Here is a 19,085-nt window from a genome sequence, read left to right as displayed (position 1 = left end):
ATTTTTATAAATATTCATCCATTTCATTTAGATTGTCATATTATTGTCATATTATTGGGCATCTTCATTGTTGGTTCATTCACTCTTTTTATTTTTGATACCAATAATTTGGTTTTCTTCAAGTTAACCAATGGTTTATCTATTTTTCTTTTAATAAAACCAGCTCCTAGTTCCTAGTTCTATTTATTAATTAGATTCTTTTCTTTTCAATTTTATTAATCTCACCCTTAATTTTTGAAATTTCCAGTTTAGTGTTTAATTAGGGATTTTAAATTTGCTCTCTTTTTAGTTATATTTTTAGTTGTATGCCCTATTTGTTGATCTGTTTTTTTTCTTTATTTTATTAATTTAAGTGTTGAGAGAGAAAATTTTTCTAACTACTGCTCTGCCTGCATAGCATAAATTTTGGTATGTTGTCTCATTGCTGAAATAATTTAGTGTTTCTATGATTTAATTTTTGGCTTACTCATTCTTTAGGATTAGTTACTTAATTTTCAATTAATTTTTTAAATGTCAAAATTTTAACATTTCAATCAAATACAAGTTGAAATATTCGTATAGAAATATAATCCCTTCTTGGGTGCTGTTGGTTTTGAAAAAAAATAGCCTTTTTTATAGAGCAACCCTTGCCCATGAGTTGTTTGCAAATGCACTGTTTGTTCAACATTTATTTTTATGTAAGTTATCATTAAAGTATACTTAGAACATTCTATATAACAGAGTAGATTTTTAGTTAATTTGGAAATTTTGTACTAAGAAACTTATTTAAATGACAAATGTATTTATGTGGTTGCTCTGATCATTCTGTATAAACATAGCCAATCTGGCAATAGTAAAGTACAAATAAAAGTTATTCAGGACTATGTTTTGATATAACAATAATCATTTCACTGGGGAAGAAAATTTTGATAACTCTATCATAAGCAGTGGAATAAATTCATTCTTGAATTTTTTGCGATTTTTATAACAGTTGTAAAAAGTGAGATATTTTATAATATGAAAGTGTTTTTGTTTTCGTTTTTATTTTTCTATCAGAAACAAGTTCTTTAGAATTAGTATTGTACTTGTTTTCATTTCAGTTGTGTCTAACTTTTTATGACCCCATTTGAAATTTCCTGGGCAAAGATACTGGAGTGTTATGTCATTGCCTCCAGGGCATTTTACAGATGAGAAAACTGAGGCAAATGGTCAGTCACATAGTAGTAAGTATATGAAACTAAATTTTAACTCAGATTTTTCAGACTCCAGATCTGGCACTTTATCTGCTATACCACTAACTGCCCTACTGTACTCCACTCCTACTCTGCAAAGAATATTTTGATATATTTGATATTAATAAGTCTCAGTGAATTAGTACCTAATAGGTTATATTGAAGAAAAAGAAGGGTTCTTCTGCTCTTACACTTATTATTGGATGAGATTTATATCTTAAAAAATGATAGTATTTTAAAAGTTAGACTAAGAATATATCTTTCATTATTAACTTTTAACTCTGACATGTTGGTTGTTGTTGGAAAATATTATTAATTATCTCATACAGCTATGATGGTTTCATTTCAGAAGCACTAGTAGTATTCAGTATCTAGCTGTATACTTATTTAGAAAGCATCTTGATAAACTTCAGAGTTGACATTTCAGATTTTAAGTAAATTGGCACCCCTTTTCTATATATAACCTACTTTTGCTCAGTTACAATTTTCTTGTCTTTTAGAAGTAATGGTGTAAGTAAGCAGTATAGTGGAACAAGAGATAAGTCTGAACATTAAAGTTGACAAGAGAAACAAATTAAGTATTTTGCTTGTTTTCTTAAATTTTCTTAGATCTCACACCCTGAGAGTAGAGCCCCAAGTTTGACGTAAAGTTAAAAGTCAAGAAATAGGCTAGAAAAATAAGCTAGCAAACAAACAAAAAATAATTTTATCATAAAAAGCTACTACAAGGAACACTGTCCAAAGACACTGATTTCAAAACGAGCTAAAAACAAAACTTCAAAGGGAAAAAATGTGATTTTCACACAAGCCCATAAGCGTTCCTAGAATAGCTTAAAAGAATTTTTAAAATCAAAGAAGAGAGGTAGAGGAAAAAGTGGAAAAGAAATGAGACTGATGCTAAAAAATTATGAAAAGAAGTCAACAGTTTGATAAAAAAGACACAAAAATACTGAAGAAAATATTTTTAAATTAAGTTTTAATCTTATAAGGTTTTATATGTGACTAAGGAAAATGTATTTAATATTGGTTCTCATAGCTTATTAAATTCATTCTTCATTTTGTATATTTAATAAAATTGTTCCAAAGTATTTGTGTTTTGTGGGGTCTATGTCAATGGCATCCCAGATTGGCACATGAACTATTGATTTAAAATGCAATTACTGTTTTCAAAGCTAGTTCTAGGGGTCTGTAAGTTTTTGGTGTTTCCAAGATGAAATAAAACAAAGAAACTGTATTGCTTTCTTGGCCTGTGCTCTGGTCTTTATCCAAAAAAAGGGACCTTGCTCCTCTGCAGCCCAAGTTTTGGGACCTGACCCTCTTGGTCCTGTATCTGTGACCAGGCTCTCCAGCAGCAGCCACAAGCTTTAGTGTTCCTTTCTGCCTTGGAAATGAAACCAGAGGCCCTCTTGCAAACAACTATTAGCACTCTTCTCTGCCCTCAAAATGTGAGCAGGGCTCCTTTTCTCCTGCCGCCTCAGTGCCCTTGGGCCCTGGAACTGTAACTGGGGGCTACTCTCCTGTGGTCACAAGCTCCATTGCTGCTTTCTGCTTCGGAACTGAGACCAGGGCCCTAGTTGCTACCTTGTAGGGGACCAGAAGTGCTCTTCTTTCATTGATATGGGCTCCTGCTATCTAGGAGCTACAGGCACTCCTCTTCATCCAGGAACCATAACCTGAAACTGTAAATGGGCAATGCAACGGGGTCCTGCACCCAGTGCCAGCAAAGGATGCCCTGTGATCTCTGATTGGTTGTCTGACACCCTTGCCCGATCTAGGCTGAGAGTTGCCAAATGTATTGCTGCAAAGATTGCAACTGCCTCCAAGGCCTGTTGCTGGCATTGCCTCAGTATGTTCTGCTCTTGGGCTGGCTTCCAAATCTCTCCTGACTCCCTCCTAAGTTGCTTTGGGATGGAAAAATGTCTCCCTGTGACCTTTTGTTGGTTCTGCCACTCCAGAATTCAATTTGAGGCATCATTTATTTTTATAATTTCCTTTCTTTCATTTGAGAACTTCTTTTATAGTTGTTGGAGGGAGATATTAGGAGAATTCAGGAGAGTGCCTGCATTTCAATATCTTGACCACAAATAATCTCTGCATTAAATGACAATATCATTTCACTGCTCAAATACTGTATTTATGCGATAGGATACAATATCTTTAGTCTGGTGTTTAAAATCATCACAGTATTTCCAGTTTGTTTTTTTTCCCTCTATGTCCCTTCACATATTCTACATTCCAACCCAAACTGGATGATCCAAACGAGGTCTCATCCTGTTCCTTTCTGTCTCTGCATTATAAGAGACTATTTTAGACCTGGACAGCAATCCTTCCTCACTACCACCCTCTCTTCCTTCAAGGAGCAAATCAAAAGATATCTGCCCCAAGAGTCTGCCCTGATCTCCTCACCAGCAGGAAATGATCCTTAGCTGCTCATATTTTTGTGTTTTGTGTAAACCCCTCTTTTATCTTTATATTCTAATCCACCTAATATCATATTTAGGCAAATATTCTATCCTCCCTTTAGAGTGTAAACTCATTGAAGGCAAGAACTATTATTTTTTTGACTTATTACCATATCTACTACAGTGTTTGGCACATTTGCTGAATTGAATTTAGCTGAATTTGTTAAGGAGTAACTCATCAACTATGCTTAAATTTCAGGAAATGTTCAATTAAAAATAGTTTCAATTCATTTTTTTAGCTTTTAGGGTCAGTCTTGAAGTTAATAAGTTGAATCCAGAATGATATATATCTTTGAAAAGTAAGATGGTCCACCTAGACCATGATGAATTACCTCCCTCCCCCTTTTCTATATAGAGCTATTAGCTACTAACTTGTGACCCAAAATTAATAACTTTCCATTTTCTGTGGATGTCATATTGTATAAGACTTTGGAATCTCAAGGAAGCATTTGCGTGAGTAAGAGTTTGAGGTTAAAAAACAATTTTGTTTACTGTTAAAAAAAAAAAAACCCAAATTGACTCTTCTCTCAATCTAAGCATTTATTAAGCACTCATTATGTGCCAGGGCCACCTGCCCTCAGTGAGCTTCCAGTCTATTGAGGAAAACAACATGTAAACTTTAAGTATAGACTAAACGCACACACATGTAGCATACTATCTCTCTCTCTCTCTCTGAATATGTATATGTATATATACACACATATGTATATATAGTATCCATTGGGCTGGCCACATTGTTTGAGTGACAAATGTTCGCCTGCCAAAAAAATTATTTTATGGAGAATTCACATGGGGCAAGCCTCACAAAGTGGTCAAAAAGTAATACCTGGACATTTTCAAGATATCGCTTAAGAACTTTAGAATCAATTGTATGACAGAGAGACACTGGCACAGGACCATCTAGTATGATGTGCCCTCATCAGAGAAGGTACTGTGCTCTATGAGTAAAACAGAATTGAATTAGTCCAACACAAAATACAAAATACACAAAATTAGAGAAACTACCCAAAATGTTCATATGAACCATTTGTGCCCGATTTGTGGCAGAGCATTCTGTCTGATCAGCCCAGTCAGACACAGTAATTTTTGGTCCTTTTTAAGAATGAAGGACAACAACAATAGTATATATACACATGTATTATATATATGTAAATGTGTGTATGTATATACATACACACACATATATGTACATAGATGTGTATATATGTTTATTTTATATTTATATACATATATAAATGAAGTAATTTGGGGTGGAGAAGGGGTGCTGATAGGTAGGACTGTCAGGGAATTTTCCAAGTGGGAGGTAGAATTTCAGTTAAGCCTTGAAGGATGCTAGCAATTCTCTTTTTACCAATTCTCATACTACAGTAGTTTGATCTTCAGACTAAATGAGAATACACATTGAGCCCTTTAACTTTACAGCTGGATTCCGAGGTTGGGAGGCCAAGTCCTAACTTCTTTATCATGGTTGCATGGGTTTTCTGCTTCAGGGAACTTGAGATGAAGGAAGACAGAAGTAGGAGAAGACGACATAGAGACATGGTTTCCATGCACCAATGGAGGTGCCATCTGCATCCGCTTGCTGAAATGAAGAAGAATGGCGTGTCTCATTGAAGAAACCCCAGGTGTTCTTAGAGTAGACTTTGAATAACTCTTTTAAAAAAAGGAAACCTCACAGGAAGACCAGATCTTTCCTAGCCATATGGTCATTTTGAATTCTGAAACTATGGCACCAATATGCAATTTGGGGAATATTTGGGCAAGTAAGACATCCTAGGTGAAGGTACAGAAGACCCAGAGCTTGACAGTTGTAGCATTGCCATAGGGTAGGAGGAAAAGCCAGACTACAGGAAACCCAGGAATGAGAAACATATTATAACTTTGTATATTGATGGAGACTCCATCTAATGGGGAGAGGGATGAGAAACTTGACTTTGTAGATATATATTTTTAATAATTATAACTTTTTATTGACAGAACCCATGCCAGGGTAACATTATCCCTTGCACTTACTTCTGTTCTGACTTTTCCCCTCCCTCCCTTCACCCCCTCCCCTAGATGGCAAGCAGTCCTTTACATGTTAAATAGTTGACTTTGTATATTGATGGAGATTCCACCTAATGGGGAAAGGATGAGAAACATATTATGACTTTGTGTATTGATGGAGACTTCACCTGATGGGGAGAGGTTTAAAAAATCTTTATACGCAAATATAATTGATTCTAGAGAGCTATGTATACATAAAAGTCAGCTGCCTTGCTCCTTTAGCTGCTGCTCTAGAGACCAAAGCCTGCCAGATGGCTCAGTGAAGAGAACCTGGAACCAGGAAAACTGAGTTCAAATCTGGCATCAGATATATTTACAATTGGGGTGGCCATGAACAAATCACTTAATCTCTGTCTGCCTCAATTTCCTTAACTATAAAATGGGAGTAATAACAGCACCATTTCCCATATTCTGGATGCCTAATAAATGCTTGTTTTCCTTCATTTCTTCCTTCCCTAATTGTATCCTTATTTAGACCTACTCTTTCTTGGCAGGGTCCTTGAGAATTGTTGCCCATTCCTCTCCAACAATATTTACAAACCAGAATCCCGTATCTATCTTCAAGGCCTAACATTCTTAAAAGTTACAACAAATTTTTGTTAAGTTTTTCAGTTGTGTCTAACTTTTTGGGGACTCCATTTTGGGTTTTCTTGGCAAAGACACTAGAGGGTTTTGCTATTTCCTTCTCCAGCTTATTGAGGAAATAGTGACTTGCTCAGAGTCACACAGCTAGTAAATGCCTGGGATCAGATAGGAATTCAGGAAAATGAATCTTCCTGACTTCAGGCCTGACACTCAATCCAAATTAATCCAAACGATTGTTATAATTAACAGGATGAGTTAAAGGGAAAGGTTTGTTTCCAAGAAAGTAAGGCCATTTGGAGAATGCTTTTCCAGAGACATTTTTTTTTTTTTTTGGTAATCTATCCCTTTCAGAGAGAATTTCAGATCAATAGGTAAAGGATAATGTCATAGGAGGTGGTAGAGAATTGACTTTATTTTTTTTGGAGGGGGCGAGGGAGGGATGGTGAGGCATTTTAAACCACACCATAGAGCATTGGCCCTTACTTTGAGAACTGACTTTTGGCTCAAGAGCCCCACAGGCTGTGATTTTGCCTTGAAGATTATTAAAGAATCTAGAGAATTGAGATTCTAGAAACAAAGTATTTTCTAGAAAGGGAGAGCTGAAGCAAGGAGTTTGAAGCAAGCATTCCCATGGCACTATGCCATGTCATGTTTCTTTAGGCAAGCTGGACTAAGCGAAGACTTCAGGAAGGAAAGATAAGAGGTAGCATGTGTCTGGTGGGCAAAACCACCAACATCATTGCTACTGCCACCTCCCCTTAGTCCCTGCTGGAGACAACTGAGAGAATATCAGTATTCCCACAGCTCAGACCTCCTGCTCTATTTCCAACATGGCTTCTAACCAACAGGACAAGCTTCTGGATGGTTTCAATGTCTCATTTCTCCTATTCTAGTCTGTTCTCCACTCAGCTACGTACAGGCCTGCTGACTCCCAATTGAATAAATTCTAGTGCTTCTAAGATCAAATATAAAATCTTGACTTTTAATGCCCTTTATAATCTGACCCTTTCTCTCTTTTCAGTTTTACTCTTTACTCCTTTTCCATACTCTATGACTCAATGGCATTGCCAGTCAGTTATAATTTATAATTAATTTACTTATTCCTCTTTGGGCTACACTTTTAACTCATCTCCACACAACTTTGCCTCCCATGGAAGCCTCTTGGCCTTGGAAGCTCACTGATATTGGAAATCTTTCTACCCCCTTGTTTGTTTTTTTCTCTGTCTGGTTCCTTCAAGATACTCCATTTTAAGCAGACTCTGTAGATCACTAATTCTGTATTTCCTGATTCTGTACATTTTCATTGCCTCTCCCCCTCCCAAGAATTCTCTCTGCTCATCTCTATCTCCTGGCTTCCTTCAATTTTCAGATAAAATTTCTCTTTCTGCAAATATATATATATATATGTATATATATATATATAGATAGATAGATATAGATAGATGATAAAGAGATAGATAGATAGAGAAAAAGAGAGAGAGAGAGAGAGAGAGAGAGAGAGAGAGCAACCCAATGCCTTCCCTCTGAGGCTACCGCCAACTACTTCTATGTATATCATGTTTCTGCATAGTGGCTTACATGTTATCTCTCTGAATAGATTGTAAACTTGAGGGCATCTGCCACTTAGATCTTGCTTAACAAATACTTATTGATTAAACTCCATTTTGTGCAGTCCTCACCTTTTTAGTAGACATAGGGTACTATGGGACGAACCTTTAATCTGTCAATATCACTACTAGTTCTGTATTCCAAAGAAATCAAAGGAAAAGGACTTAAATGTACATAAATGTTTACAGCAGCTTTTTTGTGGCGGCAAAAAATTGGAAATTGAGGGGATACCCATTAATCGGAGAATGGCTGAAAAAGTTGTAGTATATGATTGTGAATGGAGTATTATTGTGCTATAAGAAATAATTAGCCAGGATGCTTTCATAAAAACCTCAGAAATGTATATGAACTGATGTAAATTAAGTGAATTACTTGTAAAACTTTGTACACATTAACAACAATATTGTAAGATGATCAAGTATAAAAGGTAATTACTCTGTTTAATACAATGATCCAAAACAATTCCAAAGGATCCTGATGAAATATGCTATCCATCTCTAGAGGTACAACTGATAAATTCTGAGCGCAGATTAAAGCAATCTTTTTTCCTTTCTCTCTCTTTTATTTTCTTTCATGGCTAATATGGAACTAAGTTTTACAAGACTTCACTTAAATAATTGATATCATATTGCTGGAGGAAAGGGGAGAATTTGAAACTCAAAATTTTTTAAAAAGAAGGTTAAAAATAAACACTTAAAAAGAAATCAATATGGTTTTGTCAATGGAAATTACATTAACATCTATTTTACTGTTGTATCTTAAAGTTTATGGGGCTTTTCCATCTAACTTGCAGCTAAGACTTCATTTATTGCTTTTTCATTCATTCATTAGTTCATTAATCACTTTCTTTATTTTAAGATCTTTCAACAAGCTCACCACTATTGGTTTCTAACCTGCCTTCTCAGCCTTATTTCACATTATTCTCCTTCGTACATTCTCCTTTGCCAAATTAGACAAGTTGTTCCATGATCTCATGTTGCCCTGTCCCCCCAGGTCCCTGCATTCTTGCAGGCCATCCCATATTTCTGAAAGTGCAACACCTCTCGTTTGCACCTGTTGAAATCCTCTTTCTCCTTCAAGACCCATATTCTTCCTGAAGCCTTTCCTGATCCTTGTGAAAGGTGAGGGTCTTTTTCCTCATATATTTGGAGAACATTTTTGTTTCTACCTTGTATCTATCCTACATGTGTTCCCCTTCTCTCAAGTAATGAACTCCATAGGGGCAGAGACTTTGTCACTCCATATTTGGATTCCCAGTACCTAGGATGGAACTGTACTAGTGATTTCACAGGAAATTCCTGTGAAAGGAAACCTCTCTACCAATGTAAAAATGACACTTTATGTGCAATTTATAGTGGGGTGGGGCAGGTAGGGACACCATTAAAAGCTTGTGATTTGCTCAGTCGAACAGCTAATGGTTGAGAAACTTGAATCCATTTTTTTCTGGTTCCAACGTATCCTCCCAAGGGCGTTTTACGAATATACGTTAACTTGAATTTCTTATGGCATTCAATGGTACCACTGTGTTCCACGATCTACTGTTTCCTATGATTAGGACTTGGTGCTGATGTCGGACTTACTGTGCTTGCAGTCCAAGGGTGATGGGTCAGGAGGAAATAGAAACTTACTGGGAGTAGAAAAGGAGAAATGTAGAGAGGGGCCAAATCCCTGAGGAGCCTGCAGAAAGGTGACTGAAGGGAACTCAAGAGCGAAGCCGTCCCTTGGGGGACCAATTCCCAAGAGTCACCACTACTCTTTCTTCCTCTGCTCTCCCCTCCCCCCGCCCCGCCCCCCATCCCCTTCTATTTCCTGCCTGGGGCACTGACTCAGGGAGGTAACCCCAAGGGAGAAGGAGTAACTGTCAGCTGGTGCTCATGTACATGCCTACCTCTGAATCCCTTGCCCCCAATTCCCAAGACAGAATTGGGGGCCTTAAGGCTTCTCCCTTTCCCACAGCACACCTACAGGCTGTCCTTTAAGTCTTATGGATGGGGAGATTTTGGAGGGCACCCAGGAGGGCTTGTCTCTTTGCGCCCCAATTGTGGCCTGCCCGAGGATGGCATGGGGTGAGGAGGAACTTGGGGACTATGTGGAAGAGGAGGAAGGGGACTCCTGGTTCGGGCCACAGCTCTCACTTCCCCTACTCAACGGCGTCGAACTCCAGGTGGTGCTGCCAGGCTGCGGAGAGGCAGTTGAGCTGCCCGCTTGGGGCTTCTCCCCCGCCCCACTGGCCCAGCGGCCACAGAGGCCGCCGCCACAGCCGCAGACAGCCCTTAGGGGCGGAGCGGGTCAGTCCCTCCGCCCCCGACGGTTCCGAGGAAGCGCCGCTCCTGCCCAGCCCAGCCCCAAACCAAATCTGGAGTCCCCGCAACAGAAGCTGGAGCTTCCCGGCCTCTCCCCGGCCTCCTCCCCGGCTGCCTCCCCGGCCTCGGCAGGATTACAGCAGGTCCCACGGCCCGGGATGTGAGGGGGGCTCCCCTCCAGCCTCTGCCATGGCAACCGCAGGTCAGTCCCTTTGCTTCCATCCCCTCTGGGCCCCATTACGGCTGTCCTCCCCTCTCCGAACCGAAGCCGCTGCCTCCGCCTGGTTCTGATGAGCTCCCCGGCAGCCTTCGGGTCCCCTACATTTCCCCAGAGCTGAACTTGCGGTGTCCCTCGGGCAACTTGGGTGCCCTGCTAACCCTGCTTCTTCCTGCATTCTGCCCCGGACCTGACACCTGCACAGTCCCACGCTGGGCCAAGAACCGGTTATTTAGCGAGCGAAGGCTGCACTTGTCAGAGCCCTCGACCCCACTCCCATTAGTTGGTCTGAGCTTTCCTGGGTTAGTGTTTTCTTATCCATCCCTTCCCCCATTCTTAATCGTTCCCCGAACCCTGATCATTTGTGTTAACTTACGAGGCGAGAAGGAAAGAGAAGTCAGAAGAGCTCTGTGTTATTTGGCAAGAAATCTCTCTTGTTCTTAGAGGAAGTTCCATGTAGTATAAAAAAAAGGTTGGATCTGAGAGAGGCATCATAGCATAGTTAAACAACTGAACACTGGTTTCAAATTCTGCCTCAGACACTTAATAGTTATGCGATTTCCTAGGGAAGTCACCTAAGCTCCCTGTACCTCAGTTTCCTCATCGGAAAAATGAGGAGGGCTGGGCTAGTGGACATAAGATCCTTCCCACATTGAAAGTTTTCTTACTCGGAACATACCCAACTTCCCCATTCTGCAATCCGGTGACCCTGGCATCCGTGCTCCTCCTTGGACTAGGCACCTCATTTCCCTACTCCAGGAATTCTCACGGCTGTCCAATAAGCCCAGAATGCTCTCCCTCTTCATCTCTGCCTCTTTGCTTTCATGGCTTTCCGAAGTCCCAGCTAAAATTCCCCCTTTTGCGAGAAAGCTTTCCACATCCCTCTTAATTCTAACTCCCTTCCTCTAGGGACTCTGTCCAATATATCCAGTTCATTTCTTGTTTGTAGATATCATTATATAGTGTCCCCTTTAAGACTGTGAGCCTCCTTAAGATCAGGCAACTCTCTTTTGCTCTTCTTTGTACCCCCAGCACTTAGCTAAGTGCCTGACACATAATGTGTGCTTAATAAATGTTGGCTCCAGCTATATGATCTGGATTGTTCTGACCTTGGATACTTTAGGCCTCGATTTCCTCATCTGTAAAATGGGAAAATAATATTAGAAAATCTCAGAGTTACTTTCCAGCTGTAATTTAATGATTTTTTTTTCATCCCATATATAACTTTGTTTGGACAAGATTTTTAACCTTTGAGACTGAATTTCCTAATCTGTAAAATGTGGGCATGAAAATACTTTCTTTATACTCCTCAAAGGCTGTGTAAATTTTAATTTGCAAAATCAATGAGATATTTATTAGATACCTGCTCTGTGCTAAACCAGGTAGCTAGGTGGCTCAGTAGATAGAGCACTGAACTTGGAGTCAGGAAAATCTGAATTCCAGACATTTACAAGTTGTGTAACTCTGGGAAGTCACTTAACTTGTATTTGCCTTAATGTCTGGAGAAAGAAATGTCAAATCACTTAAGTATCTCTACTAAGAAAACCTCAAAGACAGTAGTGATGTGCTGTGGTCCAACAGCATCATGAAGAGCTGAATACGACTGGATGGCTAAACAACAAAGAAGCTAAACACTGTGCTAGACATTGGAGGTGCAAATTCAATAAATGAAGTATTCTTTATTCCAAAGGAACTTATATTTTAACAAATCACTGATTACTGTCATTACAATGATCATTAAACTTTTTCAAGCAACTTGAGCAGTCAAATCGAAGTTTGCCCAGAAAAGGTTATTTGTACCCAACAGCATCTCTCTTTCTGGCAAATATCTTGCTAAATTTCTCTATGACCTTTATGTTTCCATCCCTGTTCTATATTTTATTATGGACTTTGCAGAATTCTTTTAGAAATAGGAAAGATTAGAGACTATGTGGAGAAACAGAGACAGAGAGACTGACAGGGACAGAGATGAAGACAGAAACAGAGAAGATCAATCAGAATATCCTATGATCCTTTTCTGTTTTGGTAGTTCTAGTCTTGGAATCTTAGTCTTGCCACTGGATAAATTTTATAAATTTAGGTATCAGTAGACATGATAGTGTTATTTTTTTCTTTTGTCCAGAGCTCTATTCAATATAGAAAACTACATTTACCTATGTAGATCACCTCGACAACATTTCTGCAAATTAGTCTTAGAGAGTTTCATTGAGAAATCAAATGAGTTGCTTAGAGTTTCATAACCATTTTGTATTGAGGCTAGCTCTCTATTCACTAGGCCAGAGATGACAAACTGCAAGTCCTAACCAGATTAAAACAGAATTGGGAAATGTAAGAATAAGAAGAGAAAGTGGAGATGAAAGGGCTTTGTAGACTTTTAAAATTTTCACATCAGGTAGAATTATTAAAGGATCTGGGTGAATTCTAGCATCCAATGAAGAGGGGATACTTCTCCCACCTTCGAGATTTGATTTTTTGTTGTTCAATTATGTCTTCCTGTCTGAGGTCTCGTTTGGAGGGGTTTGTCATTTCCTTCTCCACCTCATTTTACAGGTGAGAAAACTGAGACTTGCCCAGGATCACAGAGCTAGTAAGTGTTTGAGGATGGATTTGAATTCAGGTCCTCTGACATTCTATCCATAAAGATTTGTTTGATTGCTGATATCCTTGGTTCTGTCTTTTGCTTGAAGAAGGAAACTAACCACATACTGATAACCATCACTGAACTAGGACCTGGATTTTTGAAGTAGTTAGAGTAGTTTGGAGGGCAGCTGGTAGAATGCCAGGTCTAGAGTCAGGAAGATCTGAGTTCAAATCAGCCTCAGATACTTACTTAGTGGTGTGACTCTGGCCAAGTCGCTTAACCCTGTTTGCCTCAACTTCCTCATCTGTCTAGAGAAGGATATGGCAAACCACCTCAATATCTTTGCCAAGAAAACCCCAATGGGGTCATGGAGAGTCAGATACGACAGAACAGCAACAATAACAAGAAGACCTATTTAGTTACAAAAGCTATTTATTACCTTGGGACAGGCCTCTTTGTATTTAGAATGCAACATGTATGTCTAACTATTCCTTTTGAAAAATGAGTGAAATTATTAGTTTTTCTTTGGCAAGGCAATTGAGGTTTAACTGACTTGTCCAGGAGTTTTCACAGCATTTGAAGTCTTTGAACTCAGATCCTCCTGAATCCAGGACTGGTGCTCTATCCACTGCATCATCTAGCTACTCCCCAAAATGAGTAGAATTATTTTAAAAATTTGAAAAAAAATTGATAACAAATTGGTTCTGTTTTAAAATTATCAATAACTTTTTTGCCTGGTTAAGGAGAAGGTGATGCAAAGGGCTTGGGATCTGCTTTGCTCAATTGTATACTTATTAAATCAATACATAATAAGGATGCTGGCTCCCATTGGGAGGCAGCTAGGTGCTGGGGGGGATAGAGTGTTGGACATGGAACCAAAAAGATCTGAGTTTGAATCCTGAAGCAGAAGCTTCCTTGCTGTGTAACCCTGAGCCAGTCAGAATGGCTCTTATGTTATTTGGTGGGAAATCTCCCAGTATCTTAGAGAAAAACATTTGAATTAAAAAAAGGTCAGCTCTCCCAAGCTCAGGTTTTTTCTTCTTGTTAAATGATGATGATAATAGCACATGCTGCTTATAATGGTTGTGAGGCTCAGGTCGAATAATATATTTAAGGTACTTTGCTATATTCTGCATTCATGCTTGCTATTATTACATAGTTTTATAATTTCATGAAGCTTATCCCCTCACAGCCTTGTGAAGTGAATGAATAATCATCCTTAAACTGTCCCCTTTTTATAGATGAAGAAATAAAGGCTTAGAGCAGTGAATAAAATGCCTTGAACATTTCCAATGCCAAGACAATTCCAATAGACTTGGGTTGAAAAATGCCATTTGCATCCAGAGAGAGAACTGAAAACCGAATATGGATCAAAGCATAGTATTTTCACTTTTTGTTTTTCTTTATCATGGTTTTTCCCTTTTGATATGATTTTTTTATACAACATGACAAATATGGAAATATGTTTATAGATTGCACATATTTAATCTCTATCAGATTACTTGCTGCTTTAGGGAGGAGGGAGATGGAGGGAGATTTGGGACGCAAAATCTTACAAAAATGATCTTTACATGTATTTGGAAAATAAAATACTATTGAAAACTTTTTTAAAAGAAGTTACTTGAATCAGGGTCATACTGCAAATGTCAGAGTTGGGTCACATATATACAGCAAGTGTCAGGTCTGAACTGTTTTCTTCTAGCCCAGAGATTCTTTCTCCTCTACTTATACAAGACTTTCTTGCATTGTTATGCTTGCTAGAAGGAACTTTAGTAATTAAGGAGGAAACAGGTTTTATTAAATGATCAACTAATAAAAAAATGATCAACTAAAAAAAAAGGGAGTCATACATTGGATGAGAAGAGAAAACCAAAAAAAAATCTCCTGAGGTGACTAGAAAATGCATTGGTTTAAAAATTGTGCTGCCTGTACATTACTGCTCATCAGAGTCTTTTAGCTTTCACCATAAGCTATTTAGCAGGGCTATTGCTGCTTCTTTTTATTTTTTGGGCATCCTTTTTTCTTTTTTTTAAATTAGTATTTAATTTTCCAAATACTTACAAAGGTAGTTTTCAACGTTCATCTTTGCAAAACCTTGTGTTCCAAAATTTTATCTTGCTTCTCCCTTCCCCATTCCCCAAAACAGAAAACAATCTGATATAGGTTAATTTTAAACATGTACAATTCTTCTGAACATATTTTCATATTCTTCATGCTGTACAAGAAAAATCATATCAAATGGGGGAAATATAAGAAAAAACAAGCAAAACAACAACAACAAAGGTGAAGATACTGTATTTTGATCCACATTCAGTCCCCTTAGTCCTCTCTCTGGATGTGAATGGCTCTTTCCATCCCAAATCTATTGGAATTACCTTGAAATCACCTCATTGTTGAAAAGTGCCAAGTCCATCATAGTTGATCATCACACAGTCTTGTTGTTACCGTGTACAATGTTTCTCTTAGTTTTATAATAGGGCTTCTTAAACTTTTTCCACTTCTTTTCACCCAAGAAATTTTGATGTGATCCAGATTTATAAAAGAGGTATACAAATCAAACATTTACTGTTAATAAATCTTAATTTCTTGACCCCTCAATTCAGTTATAAGATCCCATGTGGGGTCATGACCCACAGTTTAGGAAGCTGGGAACAATAGGACCTGATAGTACAAAATAATTATATTTCAGAAAAAGGAGCATATTCGGACACTAAAAATATATACTTTTATAAAAATCAGTACCACTTACGGAAGGTATAATCTGTGGCTCCCTCCCTTATCTAACCCTAGTTCCTGCTCTGACTTTAAGAGTGTATTTGAAATGGAGAGAGCACATTTTGGAAATGAAACATAGGAATCCAGTTATAGTTGTAACAGTAGCTATTATACTATTGATACAAAGATATATAGATCCTTGGTGGTTTAACTGATCTGGAACCTAAAAAGTAAGTTCTGGAACTGTTTATCATGACACCTGACATTGTCTATCCATGGCTAGTGATGGTCCTTGCTGTAGTTCCACCATTGGGGCCCCAAATATGCTTTGAAGTCTAGAGGTATAAGGACCATTTGGAGGGAAAAAGCTATTTTAGGAAATCATGGCTTTTGAAGGTTTTTTGACCACTGTAGTAATTGCCTGAGTTCTTCCGTGTTGCTTGTTATCGTTTCCCACAGATAACATTAAAATTTGCTTAAGATAAGGAAAACCAGATTCTCTTAATATTTTATTGATTTTAAGTGATTTCCCAATAGCAGTTCCCCAATAGAACTTGTGTGTGTATGTGTGTGTGCATGTATATTTCTAACAAATACATAAACAAAGCTAATTGTTTTAGTCTGTATCTATTTTAGACTGTATCTGACAGTCTACAACAATAGCCTATTATCTCTTTACAGAGAGGAGGCGAAAGTTCCATTTTATCATCAGTCCTTTGGCATCAAAATGGATCCTTTAACTGATCTGATATCTTTTAGAATGGTTTACTTTTTTGTTACTATGAAAACAATCTTTTTCCTGATAAGAACATACTCTTTGTCTCCTCCATTACATTCTAAGTTCTCTCTGGAGACAAGGACTTTTTTTTTCCCCCGTTGTAAGATGCTACAGAAGAATGAGTGCTGGGCTTGCAGTCAAAAAGACCAGAGTTCAAATCCAGCCTCAGACACTTAGTGAGCAAGTCATTTCACCTTGTTTGTCTTAATCTGCTGGAAAAGAAAATGCAAAACCATTCTAATATCTTTGCCAAAAAAATCCCATGGACAGGGTGTTCCACAGGGTATGAAGACTCAGCCATGACTGCATAATTGAATAGCAACAACTAATCTCTAGTATCTAACACAATCCTTAACACATAGAAGAAACTTATTAAATATTTATTGATTAATGGGAGATAGTTTGTAAAAATGGAGAGAGATGGAATATGTGTGAAGACTATCAAGAAGACCAATTTGGCTGAAATGTAGCTTGAATAAAGGGGGAAAAATGAAATAAATCTGGAATTGTAGACTGGAGCTGGTTATAAAAGATTTTAAATGCAACCAGAGCCTATGATTTCAGTAATTTTGCATTACTAGGAAAATCTCTTCACTCTTCTCTGTCTCTTTCCACTGCACATCAATCCATCTTTTCTTCTACTGTCTAACCCATTTAGGTATCTCAAGACAAAACCAATAGTCATAGTTTTTATTTTTAAATGATTTTTTTAGTTGAAGGTCTGCCTTTTTCCCCTTCCATTTTTCCCTGCCCCTAACTGAGGAAACAAGAAAAACAAAATCCCCTTTGACTAGAATAACCAGGCAAAATAAATTCCTGTATTGGACATGGTCCAGAAAATTATGTCTCAATTTGCATTTTAGTCCATCATCTCCAACAGTAATTGGATAGTTTGTTTCACTGTTAGTCCTTTGGAATTGTGGTTGGTCAGTGTTGATAAGATTCCCTAAGATTTTCAAAATACATTTGTCTTTACAATATTGTTCATACAAGTCTTCCTAGGTTTCTCTAAAACCATCTTCTTCATACACATTATAGTATAATAATATTTCATCACATTCTTATGCCATGACTTGTCCATTCATTCCTCAATTGATGGATATCCCTCAATTTCCATTTTCTTGCTACTGCAAACAAAGCTACTTAAATATTTTGTACACATTCATCTCTGATCTCTTTTTGGATCAAAGAGAATTTGCTTATAGTTTAATAACTTTTAGAGCATAGTTTTAAATTGCTTTCCAGAAAGGGTGAACCAGTTCGTAGCTCCACTAAAAGTGCATTTAAATACCTGTTTTCCCAAAGACCAGCATTTGTCATGCTTTTTTGGGTTAACTTTGATGAGTTTGAGGTAGAATCTTGTTTGTTTTAATTTATATGGCTTTAATTATTAGTGATTTAGAATTTTTTCTTATATAACAACTGATAGCTTGGATTTTGTTCTCTTAAAACTGCCTATTCATCTCTTTTGACCATTTATCAACTGGAAAATGGTTCTTATTCTTAAAATTTGGATCAGCCTTACATTTATCTTAAAAATATGAATTCTATCAGAGAAATTGCTTTTGTTCTAATTATATATGAATTGATTTTGTTTGGTCTAAAACTTTGTGATTTTATAAATATATTAACACCATGAATTTGAATGCCATCCTTATTTACATAGGAGCCATTCTAATCTTATTTGAATTCTAATTTTAGCTGAGGTGAATATCCACTAGGGAATGACTGGTTTTTGGATAAGATTTCCTTCCATTTCTATCACTGGTTTCCCCACACTTTGATTTCCCCACCCATGGAAGGGAAAAGAAGAAGTGGTTTGTTATATTAAAGGAAGTGATTTAAAGTTAAAGGAAGGGAATTATGGTGGATGAATGGGACATTCCCCATGCCAGTAATATTTGCTGATCTAGGCTTTTTAAATTTAACATTGAGATGTCTTCTGACCCATCATGAGAGGACCTCTAAATTCCTCCTTAAAAAAAAAAAAAAGTCTTCTCTCTCTATTTTTTTTTTGACAAAAGCACAGCAAAATGAAGATAATAAAAGAATCTAATTGTAGGTTTGAGTAAATTGTCCCTAAATCATGTGACAGGCTGGTGGAAAAGTTAGTTGTGATGCTATAGTGATTTGTTAACCACTTCCTTTTAAATGTTCCCACCACAGTCACATAGGTTCCAAGTCATTTAAATTTAATGCCAATTGTCCTATAGTGAAACTTCAGGTTATCTTGGAACCTTGAGAATGAGGCATTCTGTTTAGATGCTTTTTTTCTATACAGATATATGAGAACTTTTTATTTTAATAGTTTTTTGATTAATAAATCTATGTATTTATCCCTGCTTTTTCATTGTTTTGGAGAAGGGGAGAGGGACCAGATCTATGATTTAAGTGTTTTGGGAAACTCTTTTAAGTTAAGAAACTCTTTTTACCCAAGTAGATTGGTACAGATGTTAGGTTGTTTTAGTCTTTGTGACTGTATTTTGGAATTTTTTTTGGCAAAGATGTTGGAGTGGCTTCCCATTTCCTTCTCCAGTTCATTTTACAGATGAGGAAACTGAGACAAATGGGGTAAAGTG

General features: G+C 37.5%; 1 protein-coding gene across 2 annotated transcripts in view; it reads left to right on the top strand.

The window, feature by feature from the left end:
* Positions 1 to 5,255: 5,255 nt before the first annotated feature.
* PIK3AP1 (phosphoinositide-3-kinase adaptor protein 1) overlaps positions 5,256 to 19,085 on the top strand; it is a 145,969-nt gene continuing 132,139 nt past the window's right edge. Inside the window, exon 1 of one of the 2 annotated variants that reach the window (XM_051981766.1) lies at positions 5,256 to 5,298. In XM_051981766.1, coding sequence (XP_051837726.1) covers positions 5,271 to 5,298 — 28 coding nt within the window. In that variant the 5' untranslated portion in view covers positions 5,256 to 5,270. Of the gene's footprint in view, positions 5,299 to 9,752; positions 10,418 to 19,085 lie in introns of those variants that run through there. The other variant, XM_051981765.1, reaches the window with a different exon arrangement.

Source organism: Antechinus flavipes, chromosome 2 (assembly GCF_016432865.1).
Source record: "Antechinus flavipes isolate AdamAnt ecotype Samford, QLD, Australia chromosome 2, AdamAnt_v2, whole genome shotgun sequence".
NCBI classification, from domain to species: domain Eukaryota; kingdom Metazoa; phylum Chordata; class Mammalia; order Dasyuromorphia; family Dasyuridae; genus Antechinus; species Antechinus flavipes.
Note: the sequence above shows the minus strand (reverse complement) of the source record. Positions and strands in the feature narration are given on the sequence as shown.